The 22,779-nt window shown below is 36.4% G+C and overlaps 3 protein-coding genes across 5 annotated transcripts; 1 reads left to right on the top strand and 2 right to left on the bottom strand.

The window, feature by feature from the left end:
* Nucleotides 1–1,297: 1,297 nt before the first annotated feature.
* On the bottom strand, nt 1,298–9,203 carry LOC142628335 (uncharacterized). Of its 3 annotated transcripts, none has more exons than XM_075802436.1 (8): nt 8,869–9,203; nt 8,662–8,773; nt 8,393–8,550; nt 6,065–6,138; nt 3,285–3,434; nt 2,594–2,879; nt 2,175–2,408; nt 1,298–1,998 (listed from the first exon to the last, which is right to left on the bottom strand). In XM_075802436.1, the coding sequence occupies exons 3-8, from the start codon at nt 8,546–8,548 to the stop codon at nt 1,633–1,635; spliced, it is 1,266 nt and encodes a 421-aa protein (XP_075658551.1). In that variant the 5' UTR covers nt 8,549–8,550; nt 8,662–8,773; nt 8,869–9,203; the 3' UTR covers nt 1,298–1,632. The 3 variants fall into 3 exon arrangements, with proteins under 3 accessions (XP_075658551.1, XP_075658552.1, XP_075658553.1); XM_075802437.1 differs by having other exon boundaries at nt 8,662–8,741; nt 8,869–9,089; XM_075802438.1 differs by lacking the exon at nt 8,662–8,773 and having other exon boundaries at nt 8,869–9,090.
* A 784-nt stretch (nt 9,204–9,987) lies between these two features.
* LOC142627853 (DEAD-box ATP-dependent RNA helicase 3, chloroplastic) lies at nt 9,988–17,873 on the top strand. The gene is made up of 10 exons (XM_075801741.1): nt 9,988–10,706; nt 11,818–11,954; nt 12,038–12,452; nt 13,433–13,531; nt 14,168–14,392; nt 15,027–15,404; nt 15,953–16,096; nt 16,203–16,298; nt 16,488–16,768; nt 17,469–17,873. The coding sequence occupies exons 1-10, from the start codon at nt 10,293–10,295 to the stop codon at nt 17,545–17,547; spliced, it is 2,268 nt and encodes a 755-aa protein (XP_075657856.1). The 5' UTR covers nt 9,988–10,292; the 3' UTR covers nt 17,548–17,873.
* A 1,546-nt stretch (nt 17,874–19,419) lies between these two features.
* LOC142627542 (uncharacterized) lies at nt 19,420–20,677 on the bottom strand. The gene has a single exon (XM_075801420.1). It carries the CDS (start codon nt 20,568–20,570, stop codon nt 19,629–19,631), a length of 942 nt encoding a protein of 313 aa, XP_075657535.1. The 5' UTR covers nt 20,571–20,677; the 3' UTR covers nt 19,420–19,628.
* Nucleotides 20,678–22,779: the final 2,102 nt, after the last annotated feature.

Below are 22,779 nucleotides of genomic sequence, written 5' to 3'. Positions count from 1 at the left end.
CGTTACTTGATTATGAATCTATGATTGATTGCATTATTATTTTATAATTGTAGCAATAGAGTTCAAAGTGACATAGCAAGAAAAAAGAGAGTATAGTTCAAAGTAGGTATATGGGAGTGCTTTTCTTTGTTTAGGGGCAAGAAGAATGCATGAAGTAATTGGCGTAACGTGGGGAAACTTCATTCAAAGAATCAGATATACATTGAATGAAGTTTCCCCACGTCACGCCAAACAGTCAGATATACTTCTTTCAAAGAAAAAAAAAAAAAGTCAGATATACTGAGTTGTATAACCAATAAGAGAAAGGATTTTTCTTTTTTGATAATGCCAATAAGAGAAAGGATTATGAGCAGGTGTAACCACCTACTACATTTGTGCATATATGTTCGACCTTGCAAGTTAACCATTTCTACGCGGTTCATGCCCTTCTTTCTTCTGAATTGAAAAAGTCTTGACTTTTGTTTGATTTATATTTTGTATTGTTGTCAACATCAGAAAGTTAAATAAACACTGAGAGAGAGAGAGAGAGAGAGAGAGAGAGAGAGAGAGCCACATGTCATCCTAAGGCTACCCACGATTTACTTCTACACTAAGAATCATGAAGGCACAATCTGGAGCCAGACTACACACTTTTGTTTATTTCTGCTCCAGCTAAGTAACTTCGAAAAAAAAGAAATTCTGATCTAAGTCTTAAGATGTTGGGAGGCACCGCTGGAGGCTGGTGCAGACCATTTGAGAATTCTCTTCATAACACCATCATTTCAACAAAATTCTAGAGTAAGAATATACGATAATCAGATAAAAAATATGGAAAACAGAATGCGATCACTTCCAATACCATGCAAATGCTACAATTTTAAGCTTTGAACATCATTGAACGCTCAAACAATTCATATTGAATATAAGCCAGTCTATGAACAGAAGATCTTACTTCTAGGGACATTGTTGGGGATGATGCACATATAAATACTTGCTGTCGTATATAAGCAGAGTTTTCCAACTTTGTACATCTGTTGTGAGCCAAGCCATCAACAAACAGACTGCACAATACACACTGTTGTTTTCTAAAAGCTACTCATTTCCCAGGTACAATATCTCCTTTGCCCCAGAAAAGGTGGGAGAGCCCACCCGAGAGAGAGAGAGAGAGAGAGAGAGAGAGAGAGAGAGAGAGAGAGAGAGAGAGAGAGAGCACAATCCTTGCATACTACAACAATGCAAATTTTAATTGAAAATACCAACAGTTGTAAGCCAATAATGAAAACCCTAAAAAAATGAATGCAATGACAGAGCCAGTGTATGACATCCGACGGGAAACAGTAACTTTGAATTTTTAATTTCATGTTAAAAAAATGTAATGTTGCAAGTTTTCTATCTACAATCTACACACTGAAAAGGCCATATTCCATTTAAGTGGGAAGCCTAATATCGGCGGGTATAGTGCTTCAAACCAACAGAGAGAGGGAGAACTGCAAGCTTCAAAACTCTAAAAAGTACTTGACACCAATATCAGCACACAGTAGGCCAATCAGCCTTCACAATTCAGAAACAACATTTGCAATTCTTCTTAACCCCTTTCTTTCATTTAAAAGCAGGGTCTTCTTACCTGTCCCTCACAGTTTCATAACGCTCTTGTCATCTGGTCCCAGTTTCATTTACTGCAGGAACTTTGGAAGGATAATTGGACACATCCAATTCAATAAGTGACATATCATACGGCTCAGAAAATGTATTTGAGGTATCCACAAGCAGAGAAGATTTCATCACATCAGATTGTGTAGAATCAGTTACAGTGTCAGGATTTTTGGGAGTACTGGAACTAGAAGATGAGAGACTGGAAAGCTGTATGTCATCCAACTTGTTTCCAAACATATGTTTGTTTCTTCTTACAGATTCCATCTCAGGACCAGTTGGCACAAAGGTGCGTGACCGATACTTCCGTGTTCCCTCATCACCCTCATTGTGATTGTAAAGAACATAATCATGGTATGTTGGTGCAAACTGCAAAAAGGTAATGAGTGATCATCGACTAGAGTATAGCAAAGCCCAAAGAGAGAATTCAGAAGCCTTATTAAGGCCTGTGTGTAAGCAAACCTTAAGGGAAAGCATGTCAAATGCATTCAAAGCATGAGAGAGAGAGAGAGAGAGAGAGAGTGAGATGGAATTGTACAGTTCACCTGGTGGACCGTGTCATGGTAAAAGTCATTTAACTTTAAGGCGTGTGCAAGGCTTCCTGTCAAACCACGGGAGACACCAATATTTGCACCAGCATACTCTTTGTATGGAAATGCATAGAGGTGGCCCACAGCAGCAATAAGCATCTCAACACATATGATGAAATTTTGAAATTCAGCAGCTTCCTCTGCATCCTTAATGAATCCAGACTTTGCAGCAAGGAAAACCAAAACACCCTAAAATACAAACAAGAAAATCAGAAAGACGGTGGAAGAGGCTACAATTTCAACTTACAGAAAATTTTCTAAAAAAAAAATGCATTCAGCAACTCCCATTCAGTAATAAACTAGGCGCATGCGTGCATGTGTGCGTGAGAGAGAGAGAGAGAGAGAGAGAGAGAGAACAAGTATCAATGCTGTACCTGCCAATAAGTCAGGAAAACAACCGATTTGATTAAAATAAACTTTGGGACTGGATTAAATGGCTGAAGCAGATCTTTGCATGCCAGATAAAACAATGCCAAAGCATAAAGAGCCATTGTATATGAGATTGTATAGATAATTGTGAGATACAAGTATGATTGATTTGGACTGAAATTTCCATCTTCATATTTTCCTTTTGCATAAAGTATGAGCGTAACAGCAACTAAAATAGGCTTCAAAATGACAAACTGCAAACACCCCTGCTTGCACCTACGTATGAAACGCCTGCATAAACAATTTCAGAAATGAGAGCTAATCAAACAAATCCAAGGATGCAGTATTCAGATAAATCATTGTTATTGAAAGACTAAAATAACTGATTATAATATCCCAGCAAGTTTTGACTTATAGACAGGCCTTTAAAAGGTGCAGAGAAGCTAAATCCATACATGTAAATCAGTATGCCAACTAATTCATACATATCAAGAGTGCTGCTACAGTTATTTTAAAAAAAAACCTTCAAGGACTTAGATAATGGACAGAAGCAATCCCCAAGTATAACAAATTTGTGAGTTTTGCAAGAGAAGAGAGAGAAGGGGGGTGGAAGAGGGGGGGGGGGGAGGGAACTCTTCTTCCACAGACGTGCATAAGTATGAGTAAAATCATAGACTTTTGTTATTAGAAACTCACCCATCCAGAGGTATGGGAGGAAGGCAACATGTCATCAGATACCATGATGGCTTCAGAACCCGACCACTTAAACTTAGTACAACAGCTCCTGGTCCACCAACCCATCCCAGGCACAATGACAGGAAATTATAGATGACCCACGCTTCATAACTGAAACAGTTAAAACATAGATATAATGATTATTATAATAATTAACCATAAATGATATTTGTGAATAAGTCAATAAACACAGCTTCTTATAATCCCCTAATTTTTTTTTCCAAAAAAAAAAGCTCATAAAAACTCAGGCAGCTATAGACATATTCCTTTTTTTTTGTTTTTGAAATAATAATAAAGCAATTTTTATTCACTGTTGTGGAGAAAGCAAGACAATGAAAAAGAAAAATTATCAAATAACAAGCTTCTGCAACAGATTTTTAATAAGTTAAACACTTCATTCAAGTACCAAACATGTAACATGGATGATCATAATACATCTTCACTTCAAGTTACATTCAAAAATTCATAAAGCAGTAAAATCTTCTCACAAAGATAGCCATGCGAAAAAAATTAGAAGACTGGATTCAACTCTTGTTGCTTAGAAAAACTGGTCTACTTTTTATTTTTTGGTGGAAGCTTTAGTTAAATCACTAGACAAAGGACAAACTTCTAAGTAGAACTGAAACAAATATACAGTATATTAGCTCCCCCCCAAATAACTATATGATGAATCTCATACGAGCTATTTGCAGGTGCATTTAAAGGAATTGGAGGACAAATTACGTGGGTGGGAAGGGACTTAAGTTTTCTAAGTTGAAAGTTATAATGTTAAGTTCAATAAGATAAGGATCTACAAAATCCTAATGTGGCAGCAATTGGTTCAAAGCATATTTCAAAGTCATTGGGAGAAGAGTTCCTAGGAATTCCTTTGTTTTGTTGCAAATGCCCTTTTTTTTTTATAAATTTTATGAGTGAAGATTTCTATTGAAAAACAGTGTTACAAAAGGATCAGAGGGACAATGGTAGTATACTAGCTATTTACTCAACTATGTTTTGGCACAAATAGTGAAAATGAATCCAAACATCTAGATTCTCCCTAAACCTCAGTTTAGTGAAATACAGAGAACCATGAAGATAGTTGGGTATCTACTTTCCCAATGCTTGGTAAACTTCTCTTTTATTAAAGAAATGAAAAGAATACCCACATTCAATATCCTCTAACCAACATAAATGTAACCCTCTTCTCACTTAGCCAATCCTTCTACTATCTCTCCTTTCTAAAAAGTTGTTTTGAAATATAGGGATTTCATATACTCTTTTTTTTGGATAAGTAAAGGCTTTGGAAAAGTTTTTGCTTCTAAAATAACTCTTTCTCACTTCCTAATTCCTATAGTCATGAATGTCAGACTTTCGAAATCATATCAAATTTATAATCAATCCAAACATTGAAATTAAATTTCAGGGAATTCAAATATTCAGGCATCACATTTTCGAGAATTTGGATGCTAGGGGCATATTCTATTTCCTGAACCAAATGGCATATAAAGGGCATTATTATAGGAGGAATCCAAGGCTCACATTCCAACTAAAATAGCACAAAAGGGTGTCATTTTAATAAGTAAAATAATGCTAATTAACATTTGTCCAAAAAATGTGTCATTTTAATAATGTTCAATTGATTGTATTGCCATCAATGGCAATGGCACTGCTGCTTTTGCAAAACAACCGCAGCCTTTGCCATTAATAATACCACTGCCACCATCATCACAATCCCTATCATCATAAGCACCTCTTCCACCATTCCAACACCATTCATTCATAGACTATGAAGCCCGGGTGCGTTTCGGGATTCAGGTGCGGGTGTAGGACTCGGCAATTTCTGAAAAAGTAGGGTGCGGGTGCGGCGGGGTGCGGCGATTAAAAAATTATTAAAAATATTTTTATTTATATTTTTAATATATTGCTAAACATACTTTTTTCACATTATATAAACATATACCAAATTTAAGAACAATAGTAAATAATAACTAGAATACAACTCCATTATATAAACATTCCATGATGTTCGAAAATTAAAATACAACTCACAAGTTTGAAGAAAAATGAAGATTTAAGAGGCAGGGCTGGGTCGGCTGAGACTGAGAGCAGAACCGAACTGAGTGAAAAAGAATTGAAGAGAAATGAGAGTTTTGGCTGAGAGTGAGAGCTATAGGGCTTTTGTTTTTTTCCAAACGCACCGCTTGCACTTTTTTTTTTTTCTTCGGCCAAGTAAAACGATGCGTTGCGCACCCGTTTTTTTTTTTTTGTTGAATCTTGGCCGTATCGGCCGATTTAGCCGGTATCGGTGTTGTGCCTGATACGGACCGATTTTGGCCGAATCGGCCCGATTTCGCGCGTGACGGCGTGAATTGTGCCGAAAAAATTATTTTCTCAATGCCTGACGCGGCACGGACGCGCAGGCAGCGGCGTTGCCTGCGCGTCCCCGCGTCGGGCCGCGTTGGACGCGGGTGCGGCGGCCCAAACGCCGCACCCGTGCTTCCTAGTTTATAGATGACTTGTGGTGAACTTCTTGCCACAAAGATGGTTGCTTTCTAGAGCAATCTAATGCATGGGTTAATTTGGGTGAAATTCTACTGACATTTGTAACCCAATACCATTTGCTCTCTAGAGTCAAACAAAACAAGGGGAGACGAACAGCATAAATATAAGATAAGACAGAAATCAAAGTGAACAATAAAATATATTTTTTTCCAGTAAAAATTGCAGTGATCAACATTATACACAAACACAGAAGAACTTACACTTCCCGAAATGAATTGAAATAGATTGAGGCAGCTGGTAAAACCAGGGACAAGAAAGACATTAGAGCATAAACCTGTTAAAAAAAACAAAAAATCAACACATTGCTGAAAATACTGCAATACAAGTTAGCATTTTGTGCAGCCTTTTGCAGATGTCAAGACCAATGGAGGTTAACTATTGAAAGAAGATATAAAGTCCAAAATCATCAAATCATAACCAACAATTTTGTATGCATGCTGCAGAGCATAGATTTGAATGGCCACATTTGACCATATTCCTTCAAATTGAAATAAAGTTGTGACCCATTTCAGATAGTTTTTTGATACATTTTAAGTGTCGAACACTAGATGTCTTTTTATTGGAACCCAGTTTTCAAGATGGGGCGGCGTTTAGCTAGGTGGAAGAGGTTGTCTTTATCTGGGGGGGGGGGGGGGCAGAGTAATTCTTATTAAGAGTACTCTGTCTACTTTACCTACTTATTTCTTCTCTCCTTCCTATTCTAGTAAAGGTGGCTACTTGTATGGAGAAAATACAGAGAGACTTTCTTTGGAGTGGTATTGATGCTTCTAAGGTTCCTCTGGTGGAATGGTCTAAGGTTTGTATGCCAGTGCAGAATAGTGGTTTAGGGATTTGGTAGTTGAGAAGATTTAATTCTGCTTTGTTAGGCAAATGGTTGTGGAGATATGGAACGGAGAGAGATGCCCTTCGGAGGAAGGTCATTGAGGCAAAGTAACTCTTATTAAGAGTACTCTGTCTACTTTACCTACTTATTTCCTTTCTCTCCTTCCTATTCTAGTAAAGGTGGCTAATTATATGGAGAAAATACAGAGAGACTTTCTTTGGAGTGGTATTGATGCTTCTAAGGTTCCTCTGGTGGAATGGTCTAAGGTTTGTATGCCAGTGCAGAATGGTGGTTTAGGGATTTGGCAGTTGAGAAGATTTAATTCTGCTTTGTTAGGTAAATGGTTGTGGAGATATGGAACGGAGAGAGATGCCCTTTGGAGGAAGGTCATTGAGGCGAAATATAAGGTTGAAGGGGGTGGTTGGTGTACCAAACTGGTGTTAGGGACCTATGGTGTTAGCATGTGGAAATCCATTAGACGTGGTTGGTTGGACTTTTCTAAATTTCTTCGGTTTGATGTGGGTGATGGTACTAGGATAAATTTTTGGGCGGATGTATGGTGCAGGGATTGTTCTCTTAAGAAAGCATTTCAAGAATTGTATAGTATTAGTCGGACAAGGGAGTCTTCTGTGTCGGAGGTGATGCATTTCTCTGATGGGAGGCTTCAATGGGACATTCGGTTCTGTTGTCCACCACAAGATTGGGAGTCAGAATCATTGGATCTGTTTTGGGTTGTGCTTTATTCCACAAATGTGCGGGGTGTTGGTGATGACAAACTTTCCTAGAAGCCAGCAATTAGGAGAGGTTTTGAGGTTCGAGGTCACTCTTTATCTCCTCACTCTGTCATTGATTTTTCCTTGGAAAATGGTGTGGCAATCAAAGGTTCTCCCAGAGTAGCGTTCTTTTCTTGGACTGCTGCCTTAGGTAAGATCTTAATTACGGATAATCTTTGGAAGAGGCATGTTGCAATGTTAGAGTGGTGCTTTATGTGTATTTATTAAAAAAAAAAAAGTGGTGCTTTATGTGTAAAAGGTGCGGGGCATCGGTGGATCATCTTCTTCTTCTTCATTGTCCTATAGCATATGAGTTGTGGTCTATGGTATTTAGTTTGTTTGGTATACATTATGTTATGCCGTATAAAGTTAGTGAGCTGTTAGCTTCTTGATAGGGGAAGTTTGGTAGACATAAAAAATATAGGTTTATGGAGGTTTGTGCCACATTGTTTGTTTTGGTGCTTAAGGCGAGAGTGGAATGCTAGATGTTTTGAGGATTGTGAATGGTCTATTCTTGACATTAAGTTTTTCTTTTTCCATAATCTCCTTGAGTGGAGTTTAGTTTTGCCTTCTTATTCTTGTTTTTCTCTCCCTGATCTTATGATTGTTGTAATCTAGGTTCTTGATTTGTGCCACTGTAGTACACTTCCGGTGTACTTGGTGTTTTTTTTTAAAAAAAAATAAAATTTCTTCTGTTACTTATAAAAAAAGAAAGAAAGAAGGCTTTAGATGTTAAAAGACACAGACACTACTTAAACTTGTCAGAAAATGAGTAGCAAGAAGGCGTGGTATTGATACATTTGCCCATTTGAAATCATCAGATTCAGTGGTAGACACATTATTCACATAAACATAATCCCTAGGCTAGGTTAGCAGCATATGAATTCATTACAAATAAAAAGAAGAAGATATTAGGACAGGACAGCACTCACCGGCACCATGAAGATGATGCGGACAATAAAGCGCTGATAAGTAGGTTCGGTGTAATTCATAAGGTGCCTGTAGATGTGCCTAACAGCAAGAACAATGGCTCCCACTGTGCAAATAAATGCAACTATGCTAAGATAGATTGGTACTGCTTCCCCCATTCCTTCGCACCCACAAATCAATAACAACACCAACACCAACACCAACAACAAAAATTAGTTTAAAAAAAAAAAAAAAAAAAAAAACCTAAATATAGAGAAGTAGCAAATCAAACCTGAGGTAGAGTATAGTTGATGTTATTGGTAGGAAATAGGAATTGTTGGATTTGAATTACAGCGCGAAATTGTAGAAACCCTAATTCATATTATTATATAAATAATAATTGGCTGCGGACAAAGAAAAAAAGGGGCGGAGTGTTTGGTAATGAAGCAATAAGATGAAAAGTAGTAATGAATAAAAGAAGTAGTTTGATTTTAATTACCTGATTGGAGATCGGGACAGGGAAGGGAGGGCGGATCTGAGTCTGAAAATGTAATATGTAAAAGTGGAGAGAGCAGAGCAGAGAAGAAAGAAGGAAAGGCCCGGGGTTTCAGTGGCAGACAATAATGTTAATGGCGGCTATTCCTATTTCTTATTCACTTAAACACTGTAGATCATCTCATCTCTACTCTCTACTCCTGTTTTCTACGATTCTCTAACCTCCCCAAAACCAACCAACCAACCAAAAAAAAAACAAAAAAAGACAACCGACTTTAAATAATATAAAATTCAAGAGAGAGAGAGAGAGAGAGAGATAAAAAAAAAAAAAAAATGGTGTAACTAAATACTGATTACAGGGTGTACAATACATATTCCAGAATCCAGATATGTCTGTCTCTGTCCTCTCCTAAGCGACCATTTAATCCTTCTGTCTTCAAATATTCCAATACTCCCAAGGATATATTGGTTTTCACTCTAAAAAAGAAAAAAGAAAAAAAAAAAAAGGGGAGAAACTATATTGATAACACTTTCTCAAATACTAGGCTTATTGTACGCCCTTTGTAAAAGCTTTTTATTTTTAGTGTAATAATTTTTTATTTATCTCAATTTAAGATTTATGTGTTTATATCTTAGAGTATGATAAGACAACTCACATTAACAAAATTTGAGTAGAGTAAAGTTTGACTAAAACTTAATTAAAATATGAAGTTACAACTCTTACTTAAAAAAAAAAACATAATTTAATATTTTAAAAGTCGAACAATTAAATTACATATTTTTTCTATATTTAGTAGGTTGATTTTTTGTTTTTGTTTTTGTTTTGGGATGATAATTTATTACATTGATGAATAGGAAGAACCGAAATGTAGAAGAGGTGGTTGAAATTTTCTCAAAAAAAAAAATGTAGAATAGGTGGTTGGAGTCGGAAGGAGAGGTAAATGTTGAAGAATTGAGCAGGGCCTTGGTATATGGGTTAAGCAAGCCCAATCCAACAAGTAATAGGGAGACAGGCCCTGTAGTCATAGATATTTTTGAGGTCCATAGGGCAGAGAATTGAAGGTATGGGTTTTGGCTGGCTGGGCCAAGTGGAGAAGAAATATCTACAGGAGGAAAAACAGCGGTGAGTGAGTGTTTATAAATAAAAGGAGGTGGAGGTAGGAAAGGCCATACATTTTCAGTAGGTCGTGGAGAGCCCTTATCTTTCTCTCTCTTATTTTGGGGTTCACTCTGTGTCTTTCTGTAGTCACTGTGCCTCTGTTTCTCTCACCTTATCTATCTATCTATCCCTCTTCTTCAATAAACAAAGCCGCCTCTACCTCTCTCACTCTCACTCTCACTCTCACTCTCTACTGTTTTCTTGTGGTAGTTTTGATTGGAGCAAACATATTGATTCACCTCACACTAGTCACAACCCCATTTACCAAAATGGCGTCTTTTATAGGCGTCTCATCAATTTACCATACTCCCACTCTGGAACTCTATAGAAGAACAACCCCAGCAGCCACTAACGACAACAAGTCCCTTCTTCACTTCAACTATGTTCTCAAAGCCTATTACAACACCAACCAAACCCAAAACCATAAGCCTCACCACTCTCTCAGTTTGGTTCCCTCCGCTATTGCCACTCCTAATTCCTCAGTCCTCAGTGAAGAGGCTTTCAAGGGCCTCGGGGCTCTCGATTCTTATTACGATGACGATGATTCTTCCGACGCTACTGCTACTTCTACTTCTACTTCTCCTGAGGACGACCATGAGCTCGCCGTTTCCGAATTGGGCTTGCCTCAGCCCCTTGTTCAATCACTTCACAAACGTGGCATTACTCACCTCTTCCCCATTCAAGTATTTTATCCTCTCTCTCAAAATTTTTTTTTTCTTTTTGTTGGTTCTCTATGCTTAATTCGTTGGCTAATTGGAAAACTCAATAGCTTGAATATTCTTATTATTTTGTCATTTTGTACTAGTAAATATGCTGCTGCTTATAGTATCACCATTTTAGATATTTGCTTGGATAAGTTCTGAAATTGGTCTTCACTTAAGTTACAATGTTATGGGGTTTTGTTAAGGAATATGCCTTAAGGTTAAGGTTAAGGTTTGTCAATATTAAGTATTCAATCATGAGCTGCAATACCACTAATTTCTATAACGCTAACAATTCATTGTGGTTGTGCTTGTTTTTCTTCATAGTTTGATTTAATTTCATTTAAAAAAAAATGCATAAAAATATCATTCAATATGCCTTATTTTTGGTCTCTTAGGGCACTCTTTAATTAGTGCGTTATAGTGGCTCTTAAACCCATGACCTCACCCTCCATTTTTCCTCTTCTTTATTGGTAGCTATACATGAGTAGAATTAGTTTTGAACCCATAATCTCACTTTCCATCAGTTCTTATGGGAGGAGGAAGTGCCATTTCAACTCATTGGCTTCTCTGACACTGCTATGGCAATTTCTTATTGGTTTTTAATATTTTTTTATGCATATTTATTAATTTAATTTGTATATGAGCCGTTTGAGTGCCGTCCTTGGTTATCTAAACAGTTCAATTACTTGCTGCAAAATATTTCTTTCATTCCATACTACCATTATTTGAAGTGCACTTGTGATTCTCTCATGATGTTGAACTGCTGAATATTCAATAGTCTCTTTTTCCTTTTTCCTGATTACAACTTTATATGGTATTTTGTGACTACTATAGTGCACTTGACATAATAACCCACCTCTTCTTATTTCATTTCCAAGATTCTAAAATTTCTGGTTTTTCTCTTTTTCATGCTCTGCTGCTGTTTCTATTATAGTTTCCAAATGTTTGTTTGCTTTATTCGCAATGTCTATCTTTTATGCTGGATTAATTATTTCTCTTCTTCTGATAATAATTTTTTGTGTGTGAGTTTGTGGGTGTGTATTAAAACCAATATGATAAATACTAATTCTTTTTTTCTTCAATCATGTAGAGAGCTGTTTTAGTCCCTGCACTAGAAGGTCGAGATATCATTGCTCGTGCAAAGACTGGGACTGGGAAGACATTAGCCTTTGGGATCCCAATTATTAAACAACTTACTGAAGAGGATGAACAAAGAGGCCCTCATAGGTATTCACATATATCATTTCTATTAAAAGTTATCATTTTGAAATCTGTTTTATAATTTGGTGTATTTTTTGATTTGTTTGCAGGCGGTCTGGTTCTCTTCCTAGAGTTCTGGTTCTTGCACCTACACGTGAGCTAGCAAAGCAAGTCGAAAAGGAGATTAAAGAGTCTGCACCATATTTAAATTCTGTTTGTGTTTATGGAGGGGTTTCTTATGTGACACAGCAGAGTGCACTTTCCCGTGGAGTTGATGTGGTTGTTGGAACTCCTGGTCGAATAATTGACCTGATAAATGGTGGCAGCCTCAAACTAGGGGAAGTTCAATTTTTGGTCCTTGATGAAGCTGATCAGATGCTTGCAGTTGGTTTTGAGGAGGATGTGGAAGTAATTTTAGAAAAGCTTCCAGCTAAGCGCCAGAGCATGCTTTTCTCCGCCACTATGCCTAGTTGGGTGAAGAAACTGGCACGGAAATATTTGGACAATCCATTGACCATTGATTTGGTAATTTTATTTATTTTGGTATTCTTTTCTTTTCTTTCTTAGAGAATCTCATGGGATTCTGCTTATTAGTATCTCTCTACAATGCCACCTTTTAAGGGGTGTTCACTTCATGTTGTTTACAGAAACTTGCACTTACCGTGTTACCTATTTCATATAAAGTTCATACCGGCTTCATTATAGTGCCAGAAAGGATGAGCACTTTATGATTATTTTATATTAGAGAAAAAAAAAAAAGTGACCAGCCTCATTGTATATAATCTGATCTGGCTCATTCAGTTTACTCAGCTAGTCAATTTGACAAAACAAATAAAATTATGATGTGGTTTATTGCTCTCGCTCTATGAAATTCATTTCTTTTTTCTTTTTCTTTTTTTGAGGAAGGGGGGAGAAGGTTGGGGGGGGGGGGGGGGGAGGAGGGGGTGGGGAGTGCTAATATTTCAAACATAATACCTACTCTTAACACTAATGTTTCACAATTTAGAGTTAAAGATATGTCAATGTTGTACAGCTTATTTTGGAGTGTGAAATTGTTGGGACAAGTATTTTTTTTTTGTGCAATGACTACTTCATGCAAGCATCAAGTTGTGAGATAGCAATGTCACTTTTTTCAACTTCCATTCTCTCTATGGATACATTTAGGTCCTAGTTGAAAACTTTCACTAATAGCATGTGTGACTTTTTACTTCTGGGATTTATGTCTAGTTCCACAAGTTCCTCATCATGTATTAACTAGTTTAATGTGACATGCCTCTGGTGATGCTCTGAGGTAAAAATGTTTTTAGTTTATTTTGGATTTTACTCTCGTATACATCCTGTGTACAAGGGTTATACCCCTTTTTTGCGCTTTGATGATAGATTTCATTATTGTTTATATATGAAGAAAAAGGGTGTAGAAAATCTCCATTTTGAATGTCAATATTAAAGTTGTATGGAAGTAAATTTTTAATCTTGTTTTTGTTATTTTCTCCTCTTCTCAATAGGTTGGTGATCGAGAAGAAAAGCTCGCAGAAGGAATCAAGCTCTTTGCTCTATCAGCCACTGCAACTTCAAAGCGGACCGTTCTTAGTGATCTTATAACAGTAAGAGTTGGCTGTCATATGTAGTCTTGTTTTTCTCAGTGAGGGACAAGTCTGTGTTACATTCACTATTCTTAGGATCCCTCTTTTTACTTTTTGTGAATCGTTAGACTTCTATTATCTTGTACTTTATGATTGGCAGTCATTAATAGATTTGTTTTGACTATCTGAGGCAAAACCTTCACACCTTATCATAATTTTTATCAAATTGAAGAAACAGTGAGGAACAAGAGACTGGCTAGTGGCATATACCAATGCTTTGAGAGACATGATTATATCATTATACACTCATACTTATGTGTAGATTTGAATCTGCATTTCCATTATTCTTATCTGGTGTATTGATACCCAATAACCTAAAATATTTATGTTACTTTTGTGTAAACGTTTAATATATAGTATTGATTCTTTTACTTGAGGGTTTTCTTTTATTTATAGGTCCACTTAAATATATGTGCAAATTTTGTAACTCATTTTGTTGTTTATTCTAATATCTTTTTTAGCTTTTTAGTTTATTACAAAATATTGTTAATTTATCTTGGTGCATCATGACAATATCTCTGTGGGTTATTTTCTTCATTACAAATCTAAAGGGATCATATCGTTTATAAAAACTCTGAGTGATATTTTAATTTTCAGGTTTATGCTAAAGGTGGGAAGACTATTGTTTTCACACAGACGAAACGTGATGCCGATGAAGTCTCAATGTCATTAACAAATAGCATAGCTTCTGAGGCCTTGCATGGAGATATATCTCAGCATCAGAGGGAGAGAACATTAAATGGTTTTCGACAAGGGAAATTTACGGTGCTTGTTGCCACTGATGTTGCAGCTCGTGGACTTGATATCCCCAACGTTGATCTAGTGAGTTGATGGAATTGCTTTATGATCCATAATTAAATTCTTGTATTAATGTTGTGGATTCTGATACCATGTCCATCCTGGTATTTTAAATACCTTAAAAATAATAAATTTTTATTTATTTTTCAAAAGAAAAAAAGATATATAATGTTTTATTTCTCTAAAAATTAATAGTAAATGATGTTCCTTCCATTGCACTTGAGATTGAAATCAAACTTCAGATTAATCAAAGATGTGGTTTCACTGCATTTAGATTTTCTATCTTTGTAATTTGTATTCTTTGAAAAATTTATCAAAAAAAAAAATTGTATTCTTTGAAAAGGACTTGATTTTTTTTTTTCTATGTCTATCCCTTTTCCCTTTTTTCAATAATTTTTTTTTTACTTATATAAAATTTTTTTACTACATTTGTTCCTGAGCTTCAACTTAAGGGAATGCAACCATTGGAGATCAACTTGCTTTTCATGTAGCAATTCTTCATGCCTAATTCTAATTTGATGTTGCACCTACATTTTTTAAGAGTTTGCCTTTCATTAGAAGTTCTTTGCAACACTTTACACCTCTCTCCAATATTAAGGTCCATATTGCTCTGATGATGAATTGTAAAATCCGTTTTCACTTTTTACCCTTTCTCCAGGTTATTCACTATGAACTTCCCAATGATCCAGAGACTTTTGTGCATCGCTCTGGTCGTACCGGACGAGCAGGAAAGGAAGGTAATGCCATTCTGATGTTTACTAGTAGCCAGAGGAGAACGGTCAGATCCCTTGAGCGTGATGTGGGCTGCAAGTTTGAGTTTGTTAGTGCACCGGCTGTTGAAGAAGTTTTGGAGTCATCTGCTGAGCATGTAGTTGCTACTCTTAGTGGAGTTCATCCTGAATCTGTAGAGTTTTTCACCCCAACTGCACAAAAATTGATTGAAGAAAAGGGAATAGGTGCTCTTGCTGCTGCACTAGCACAGTTGAGTGGATTCTCACGACCTCCTTCAGCCCGATCTCTCATCAATCATGAGCAGGTAAATGATGAGATTTCTATTTTCAGTTTGAAGTTAACAAGTTGTAAATGGTCTCTCATCAATAATAAGCAGTTAAATCATGAGCCTTTTTCAGTTGGAAGCTTACAAGTCCTGATAGTTTGTTGTCAGCAGTTTGTCCTCTGGAAAATTAAAAGTACTTGAGAATTGGAATGTAAACGGTTCATTCTGCCATCAGATAATGATTTACTCAACCAACTGTATGCAAAGGAAATAGCGCCTTTTTGTTTGGTTGCAGAGACATCCTTGCAAAGAAAGAACCAAAAAATTATTTTTAGTGCAATCACCTCAATCCTTTAATGCCAATAACCCTTGTCTCATGGTCACTGCAAGCAATTTAGAAGTTTCATAATGCCAGCATCTATGGAAATATTCAACTTATAAATTTTATCTTTGAAAACATTTATGATGCAAAAGCTAATCATCCTTGTGTATTCTTCTTTTTATTGACCTTAAAAATTTTATGTTGTTATTTGCAGCCTTCTATTGGGTTCTGATTATTTCATTTGAACTCGATCCTTGTATTGTAGGGATGGATTACATTGCAATTGACTCGAGATGCAGCTTATTCTAGTAGATACCTATCTGCTAGATCTGTCACTGGATTTCTTTCGGATGTTTATCCAGCAGCTGCTGATGAAGTTGGAAAGATTTATATGATTGCAGATGAAAGGGTTTGTGTCTACAATGTGCTTCGCCTTTTTTGTTAGTTTCTCTTTGTTGATGCATTGCCTTTTGCAGAATGGGTCATTGTCTCATTACTGATGTTGCTAATGTCAGGTTCAAGGAGCAGTTTTTGATCTTCCAGAGGAGATTGCAAAGGAGTTACTGAATAGGCAAACACCACTTGGAAACACACTCTCCAAGATCACCAAGGTTGATTATTAATTTGGTCCTTTTGTCATTATAGTTGCGTTTGCCTGGTGACATATGTTGCTTCTGCTGTCTATTATTTGATTCATTTGAAATTGTCCTATGAGTTTATGTTTTATGGTCTGTCTCTATCTTTGGGTATGAATCCCTGCATTGAACTAATGACACAGAAATGATTATTTTTTGGGACAGTTGCCTGCTCTGCAAGATGATGGGCCTGCAAGTGATTCCTATGGCAGGTTTTCTGGTAGGGATCGGAATAATAGACGAGGATCTCGAGATAGGGGAGGTTCTAGAACATCACGGGGTTGGGGCAGTGGCCGAGGCTCTGATAGTGATGACGGTTTATTTAAGAGTAGTAGTCGGAGTTTTAGATCTGACAACAGCTGGTCACGAAATTCAAAAAGCAGTGGGGATGATTGGCTAATTGGAGGTAGACGATCAAACACTAACAGGTCATCATCCCGTGACAGGTATATCTCTTTTAATATTTCTCTCTTTTTGTGAATTCCTAAAAGAACATATTTTAAGTTTTTGAAACTAACAAGTAATTGACATTAAAAGTGCTAAAAAGAAACTTTTTTTAAGTAATTTGCAATTGATTTCTGTAGTGGTGGGAGGGATGGTTGGGGTTGGAACGAAACTGAAGGAACATTTAGTGAAGGTCCTATTGTTTGAATAAAATAATATATAAGACACAAGATTTATTGTTTTTTTTTCCCCAATTATGCAAGTTACTCTTGCATGTTTACGTCCTCTACATATCTGAGGCAGCAAAATAATGCCTGCATTTTTGTCTTTTGTTGACCAGTTTGGTGTTCTGTTTATTTCTGAAGGACCTTTCTCAAAAGTATTCTTCCCACCTCTTAACTGTTTTGGACTTATTTCTCCAAAAACGTGGGTGATACAAATATTTTAAATCAGTAATTTTCACCTAAATGAAAGCACAAATGGGGTGACACAGTCTACAGTTATTGAGTTAGCTATTGATTATCTTATTTCCTGCTCAGACCGAATATAGCCTCTTAGACTTTTTTTTGGGTTTTGTTTTTACTTTGGAATTTTTGCATTTAAGGTTATGGTTGTACAAGGTCATAATTGTGTCATCGTTTGTCCATATTTGAGCGTTCAAATCTCTCTAAAACTAAGTACACATTGGAATGCACATTGCAGAAGCTTTGGAGGTTCGTGTTTTAATTGTGGGCGGTCTGGGCACAGGGCATCAGAATGCCCAAACAAGCAAGACTATTAGTAGTGCCCTAGTCTACATCAGATTTTTTTCCTTACGGGGGCCTGAACTCAGAAGCTGCTGCTGCTTGGAATTGTTTTGGATAATTTCTTTACATGGTATCTTCAATGGGTCCTTAGAGATTGATAGATGCTACTAAAAGTTATAGGAATCAACTTTGTACTGCTCTCTCTCTCTCTCTTTCTCATGTAGTGTTTTCGGCCATTCTGTTTTAAGATTTTGTTCCGTTTTAAGTTTTTGCTAGATATGTGTAAAACTTAATATCTTTATTCAAAATCTCTTGGCACTGATGACATTTACCAAGAATAGAGATTTCTTTTGTTGTGTTCTGCATTATTTGAATATCACCTATGATTAAAATTTAACAAAGAAGGATGCTAAGGATACTATAAATTTTATTACATCACTTTTACTAAATTAATGTGTCAACAATCACAAAAAAGTGATTATGACATTCATTTATTGTTTTTTTTAGTGGCTTTGCATTTTCCTTTAACAAATCATCTATGTGCTCTCTAAGAGAAAAAATTTAGGTCAGTAACAGGAGTGGAAAAAGTCATACTAACAAAAATAAATAAAAGAAATAACATATCACAATAAATAATGGAAGATGCTCTCCCCTTTTTACACCCAACCAAACATATCAAAAAGGAGAAACGGTGAAGGTGATTTTTTTTTTCCTTCCTCTGAGAAGAAGCGAATGCAAAAGTTGCTTAAAGGCTCTACTAGGAATGTTCGTTGTGCGATGCGGTTTTGACTCATTTTTAGCATTCTATTATATCTCATTTTTGCAATCATATGTGCGGTGCACTGTAGTTTAGAGTTTAGCTAAAACTATAATTGCACTGTATCTCATATTTGCAGTCACATGTGGTGTGGTGTATAAGATGTGATTTGAAACCAAAATTTTTTTTTTTTCCAAATTTTGGGCTTTTCTTGGCTAATCCAAACTTGATTTTTTACCTTTGTTTTGGGCAAAGTTTTAAACTATTGAGTTAATTTTTCTATATTTTGGGCTTAATTTTCTAATCAACACTTAGGGGGTTATTAAACTATTAATAATATATTTAATATTAAAAAATAAATATATTACTATATAGAGAGGGTGCGGTATGGTTTGTGCAGTTTTCTTATTATAAAATTGCAAACTGTACCGTACCATGCGGTGTATGTGGTTCACTATTACTTGTGGTACAGTGCGGCTATGCTTTTTTGCGGGCGGTTTTATTACAGTTTGGTGAACACCCTTAGGCTTTACTAAATTAATTCTAGGACCTAAGGCCGATGATAAAATTTTAGTTATATTTGAAAGATTTTTGTAGTTAACTTATTAGAAAAAATTGGGAGGGGGTTCGTGGTAGGGGGAGAAGAGAAAAGAAAAGAACAGTTCTTGTTAAGAGCTTTGTAATTCATTGGTTGACACCACATAGAATTTTGAATGGAGGCATCTATTTTTAGATGTTATTGAAGCAACATGCAAATTATTTTGATTTTGAATAACTGGATGTGGGATTCTTTTTGTGGATTTGGTGATATCTAAAATTGATAAAAATTCACTATAAGTTCACCATCCATCAAAACAGGGAAAGATTTCACAGGAAAATCCGGTATACTCATTAACCACTTATTTAATCATTGTTCCAAACGACTGGAAACCATAAAAGACAGACGTCCTTACTTGCAGTACCCCTCTCATGACTTCCTCTAGCCAACTGCTGGTTTCTATCTATATTTTGCCAACAATGGTTCCCCAGCAACTTCTATAATTATTGTTATAATTATTTATTACTTCTATTATAAGTATCGTTGCTGCTGATGCTACTACTACTGGTACAAGAAGAGCAGAGGAAGAAGATGGCTATAGGTAATAACTTATGAACCAAAAAAAAAGAGCACGATAAGCTTTATATAAGTTCTGGACAAGAATAAAACATAGCACCAGTTCTACTTCTACACCATCCCCACCAACCAAGTCTTAATCAAAGGTGATGCGCAAGCTACTTTCTCGTTTCCAAAAACACAGGTTACAAGTACAAGGTCCAAGAAGCGAAAAAGCGAAAAAAAAGAAATTTAGTTTCTAGTTTCTACTTGCCAAAGAGAACGTTGATGACTGTTGAAAAAACCTGTCCCCGCTTGTTATTAAGAATCTCCCTCACAGCCGCCTCATTGGGTACGAATCCCTTACTCTTCATCTGCTCCACAAACTCCCTGGCCTCGTCCACCTTCTGCTCCTTAGCCAAAGCCTCAAAGAGAGCGGTGTAGGTCCCGGCATTGGGTCTCATTCCTTTGCCCATCATTTCTATCACGTACTTCTTTGCATCCCCTATGTAGTTAGCATTCTTAGCAAGTCCTTTGATAAGAACGGTGTAAGTGTAGGCATTAGGGGCCACCCCAGACGCAAGCATGCGCAAGTACACCTTCAGACACTCCTTGGGCTGGCCGGCATTGGCGTAAGCCTCGATTATGGCAGTGTGGGCCACCACGTCGGGCATGTGACCCTTGTCCTTGATTTGGGAGAAGAGTTCTAAGGCTTCGTGGGTGAGTCCGTCTTTGGACAAAGCGTCGAACATCTTGACTGCATTGTTGAAGAGACCGTCTTTGGTCCTCATGTTGTGGAAGATTTCTTGCAAGTCTTTGGGGTCATTTGGCTCCTCTATGATTGGCTTCTTGTTGAAAGGGTCGTAAGGTGGTGGAGGCTTGCTGTTTTTGTCCATGATTTCTTCTTTGCTGTTATCCTCCTCCTCCTCATCATCATCATCTGAATCGGGCAAAGAGAAGTTAACCTTGGTGTTGATCTTGCTGCTGGTACTTGTGGGTTCGGAGGTAAACAACCTTATATGTCTGTCAATGGAAGAAGAAAATGTTATAGATATTGGGTTTAGATTTGGAAGCGTTGATCTTAGAAAAATTCTTGTGTTGTTACGAGCTTGGGGTGGGAGTGGAGCTAAGGAATGGATAAAAGATAAGAGGAGGGAGGCGACCTGAGAATGAGAATGAGATGATCTCAATTTCCAAGCCAATGCCATTGAGTTCAAGTTTGATGTTTGAAGGCTTCTATTGATATTGATTATGGCTTATGAGAGAGAGTGAGAGAGAGCGCACATGTGTATGTATATATATAACAAAAATTCAGTCACTACAATCTCCGGGGAAAGGTCTAATAAACAAGGGCAGGCCAATATACATTTTGGGAAAAATACCATTTAAGGTCTTACATTTTAGTCCTTATAAAAAAAAAAAAAAAAGTCTTACATTTTAGGGTTATTGTATTTGGTCCTTCTAAAATATTTGATAGCAGTCAATTTGGTTAATATTATTTTCAATTTGCAATTACTTTCTGTTAATGAGTCTAGTAGGGACAAAATTGACAACATCATGAAAATAATACATATCAAATTGACAAATTGATTGCTACCAAAATGTAGAAACCAAATTGATGTTAACTCTAAATTGTAGGGGTGAAAATACTATCCTTTCTTGTCTGTGACTTTATGGGCCGCCCTTTTATGCATTTTAGGAGTGATTTGGCTTGATATCACCTAAATATGAGTTTATGGCTACTATAAGATGTGTAGGGAAATTTTGGAGGGTGTTGTGAAATTTATAAAGTACTAGCAGGTGCACGAACTGTACCGAAATATAGTTTGGCAAGAACGAAGTTGAATCTATAGAGACTTTTATGAACGTAGAAAAATTAATTGAACATTAACCAAATAAATCTTAATTCACTTTAATAAAAATTGGTTGTTTTGAAATTAAATAAATTGACCAAAAAGTTAGTCTAAGCAAAAATATAAATATAATATAAAATAGTAAAGATATTAAACAATCTAGAGAAAAATAAATTAAGGTTTCAAAATCTATCATGTATGTCATATCAGCATATATTTATGATTATTAATTTTTTTCAAATTACTACGTAATAATCTAGAAATCAATATAAAAGAAAATATAAAAGTGCATGCCCTGTAGCACCTTTTTTTCCCCTTTACCTGGAGCTAGTCTCACTTTCCCTTACACCCCATTATATGTCACCCTCCCCCACCTCAACCCGTATCATCAGCCATCAAATCTTTTAACCAGCCCCACACCTTTTGTCCCTATTTTTTAAAATAGCAACCAGCTCGCAGCTAGCTTCTTGACCTAACCTCTTGTCCAATGTATTTCCTTTTTTTTCTCGATCAATGTTGTCCTCTCCAATTTCTTGACCTCACTATTCCTTCTCTTGTGGGCATGAAGGTCTCCGGCCTTGCCATTCGTACCGAGTAGTGCATCTGCCTTGAGCTCCCTCCAAACCAACTTGATTCGACATCTTCTCAGAACCACCTGTTAGGCATGCTCAACTCATCCAAGCCTACAGGCCTCGACTTTGTAAAAGATGTGGTTCTAAAAGCCTAGAGACTAGTTTATCCCATGGGAAAAAACATCTTTATGTTTAGTTTCCAACATGAAGTAGATCTTCACAGTGTTTGCCATAGAAGACCTTGGTCCATTTGAGGCGGCCATCCTGATTTGAGAACATGGAGTCTAGAGCTTGACTGGCACGAACTGGATTCAAGTTCATGGTCTCCCACCATTACGAAAATTAGAGAATAATCTAAGGGAAATCGAATTGAGCGCTGGAAGAATTCTAGAAGTTGATTTCGTAGGCGAAGGAGGTGGTATATGGAGAAAGTTCACTTATTTAAAGGAGCAGGTAGCCTCAGTCACCCTCTTTGCATAGGTGTCTTCCATTATTTCTCATTAGCATGTAAAGCCTTTATAATCTATAAAATATAGATAGTATATAATCAATCAAAAATTAGCATAGAAATAAGGATAAATATGCAAATTTAAGAGTGCTTTATTGTATATATTTCGTGCACGTTAGAGGAAAATCAGGGAAGAGAAAAATCAGTATAAAAGAGCCAAATTCAAGAGGAATATAATGCCAAATTAAAACACCAAATTCGGTATCTACAACGCCGAATTTAATGTTCAATTTAATGAACGTAATTTTGTTTTGTTAAAACCAAATTTAGAGGAGATAAATGGTTTTGTAAAATAGCTATTTGGTTGTAACATTAAATTTAACATTTTTTTCTTCAGTATAATATGGTCAACATCTCTTAGGTTTGGGCTAATGCCATCCAGAACCAAGATTTTCAAGATTGACAAATTTGGTTCCTAATTACCATGGCAAAGAGAAGAAAAATGAATAACAATTTAGGGACCAATTTGGTCAGTTTTGAAATG

Source organism: Castanea sativa, chromosome 3 (genome assembly GCF_040712315.1).
Source record: "Castanea sativa cultivar Marrone di Chiusa Pesio chromosome 3, ASM4071231v1".
NCBI lineage: Eukaryota > Viridiplantae > Streptophyta > Magnoliopsida > Fagales > Fagaceae > Castanea > Castanea sativa.
The sequence above is the reverse complement of the archived record's forward strand: the minus strand, read 5'-3'. Positions and strand labels throughout refer to the sequence as shown.

Bases quoted from the DNA above. Each gene is read 5' to 3' on its own strand.
- LOC142628335 (XM_075802436.1), bottom strand. From the start codon at position 8,548: ATGGGGGAAGCAGTACCAATCTATCTTAGCATAGTTGCATTTATTTGC. The intron at 6,139-8,392 runs GTGAGTGCTGTC...TTTTTTTAACAG, and splicing joins GCATCATCTTCATGGTGCCG to GTTTATGCTCTAATGTCTTT. The intron at 2,409-2,593 runs GTACAGCATTGA...TTTGTATTTTAG, and splicing joins TTTTCCTGACTTATTGGCAG to GGTGTTTTGGTTTTCCTTGC.
- LOC142627853 (XM_075801741.1), top strand. From the start codon at position 10,293: ATGGCGTCTTTTATAGGCGTCTCATCAATTTACCATACTCCCACTCTG. The intron at 15,405-15,952 runs GTAAATGATGAG...CTTGTATTGTAG, and splicing joins CTCTCATCAATCATGAGCAG to GGATGGATTACATTGCAATT. The intron at 16,097-16,202 runs GTTTGTGTCTAC...TGCTAATGTCAG, and splicing joins ATATGATTGCAGATGAAAGG to GTTCAAGGAGCAGTTTTTGA.
- LOC142627542 (XM_075801420.1), bottom strand. From the start codon at position 20,570: ATGGCATTGGCTTGGAAATTGAGATCATCTCATTCTCATTCTCAGGTC.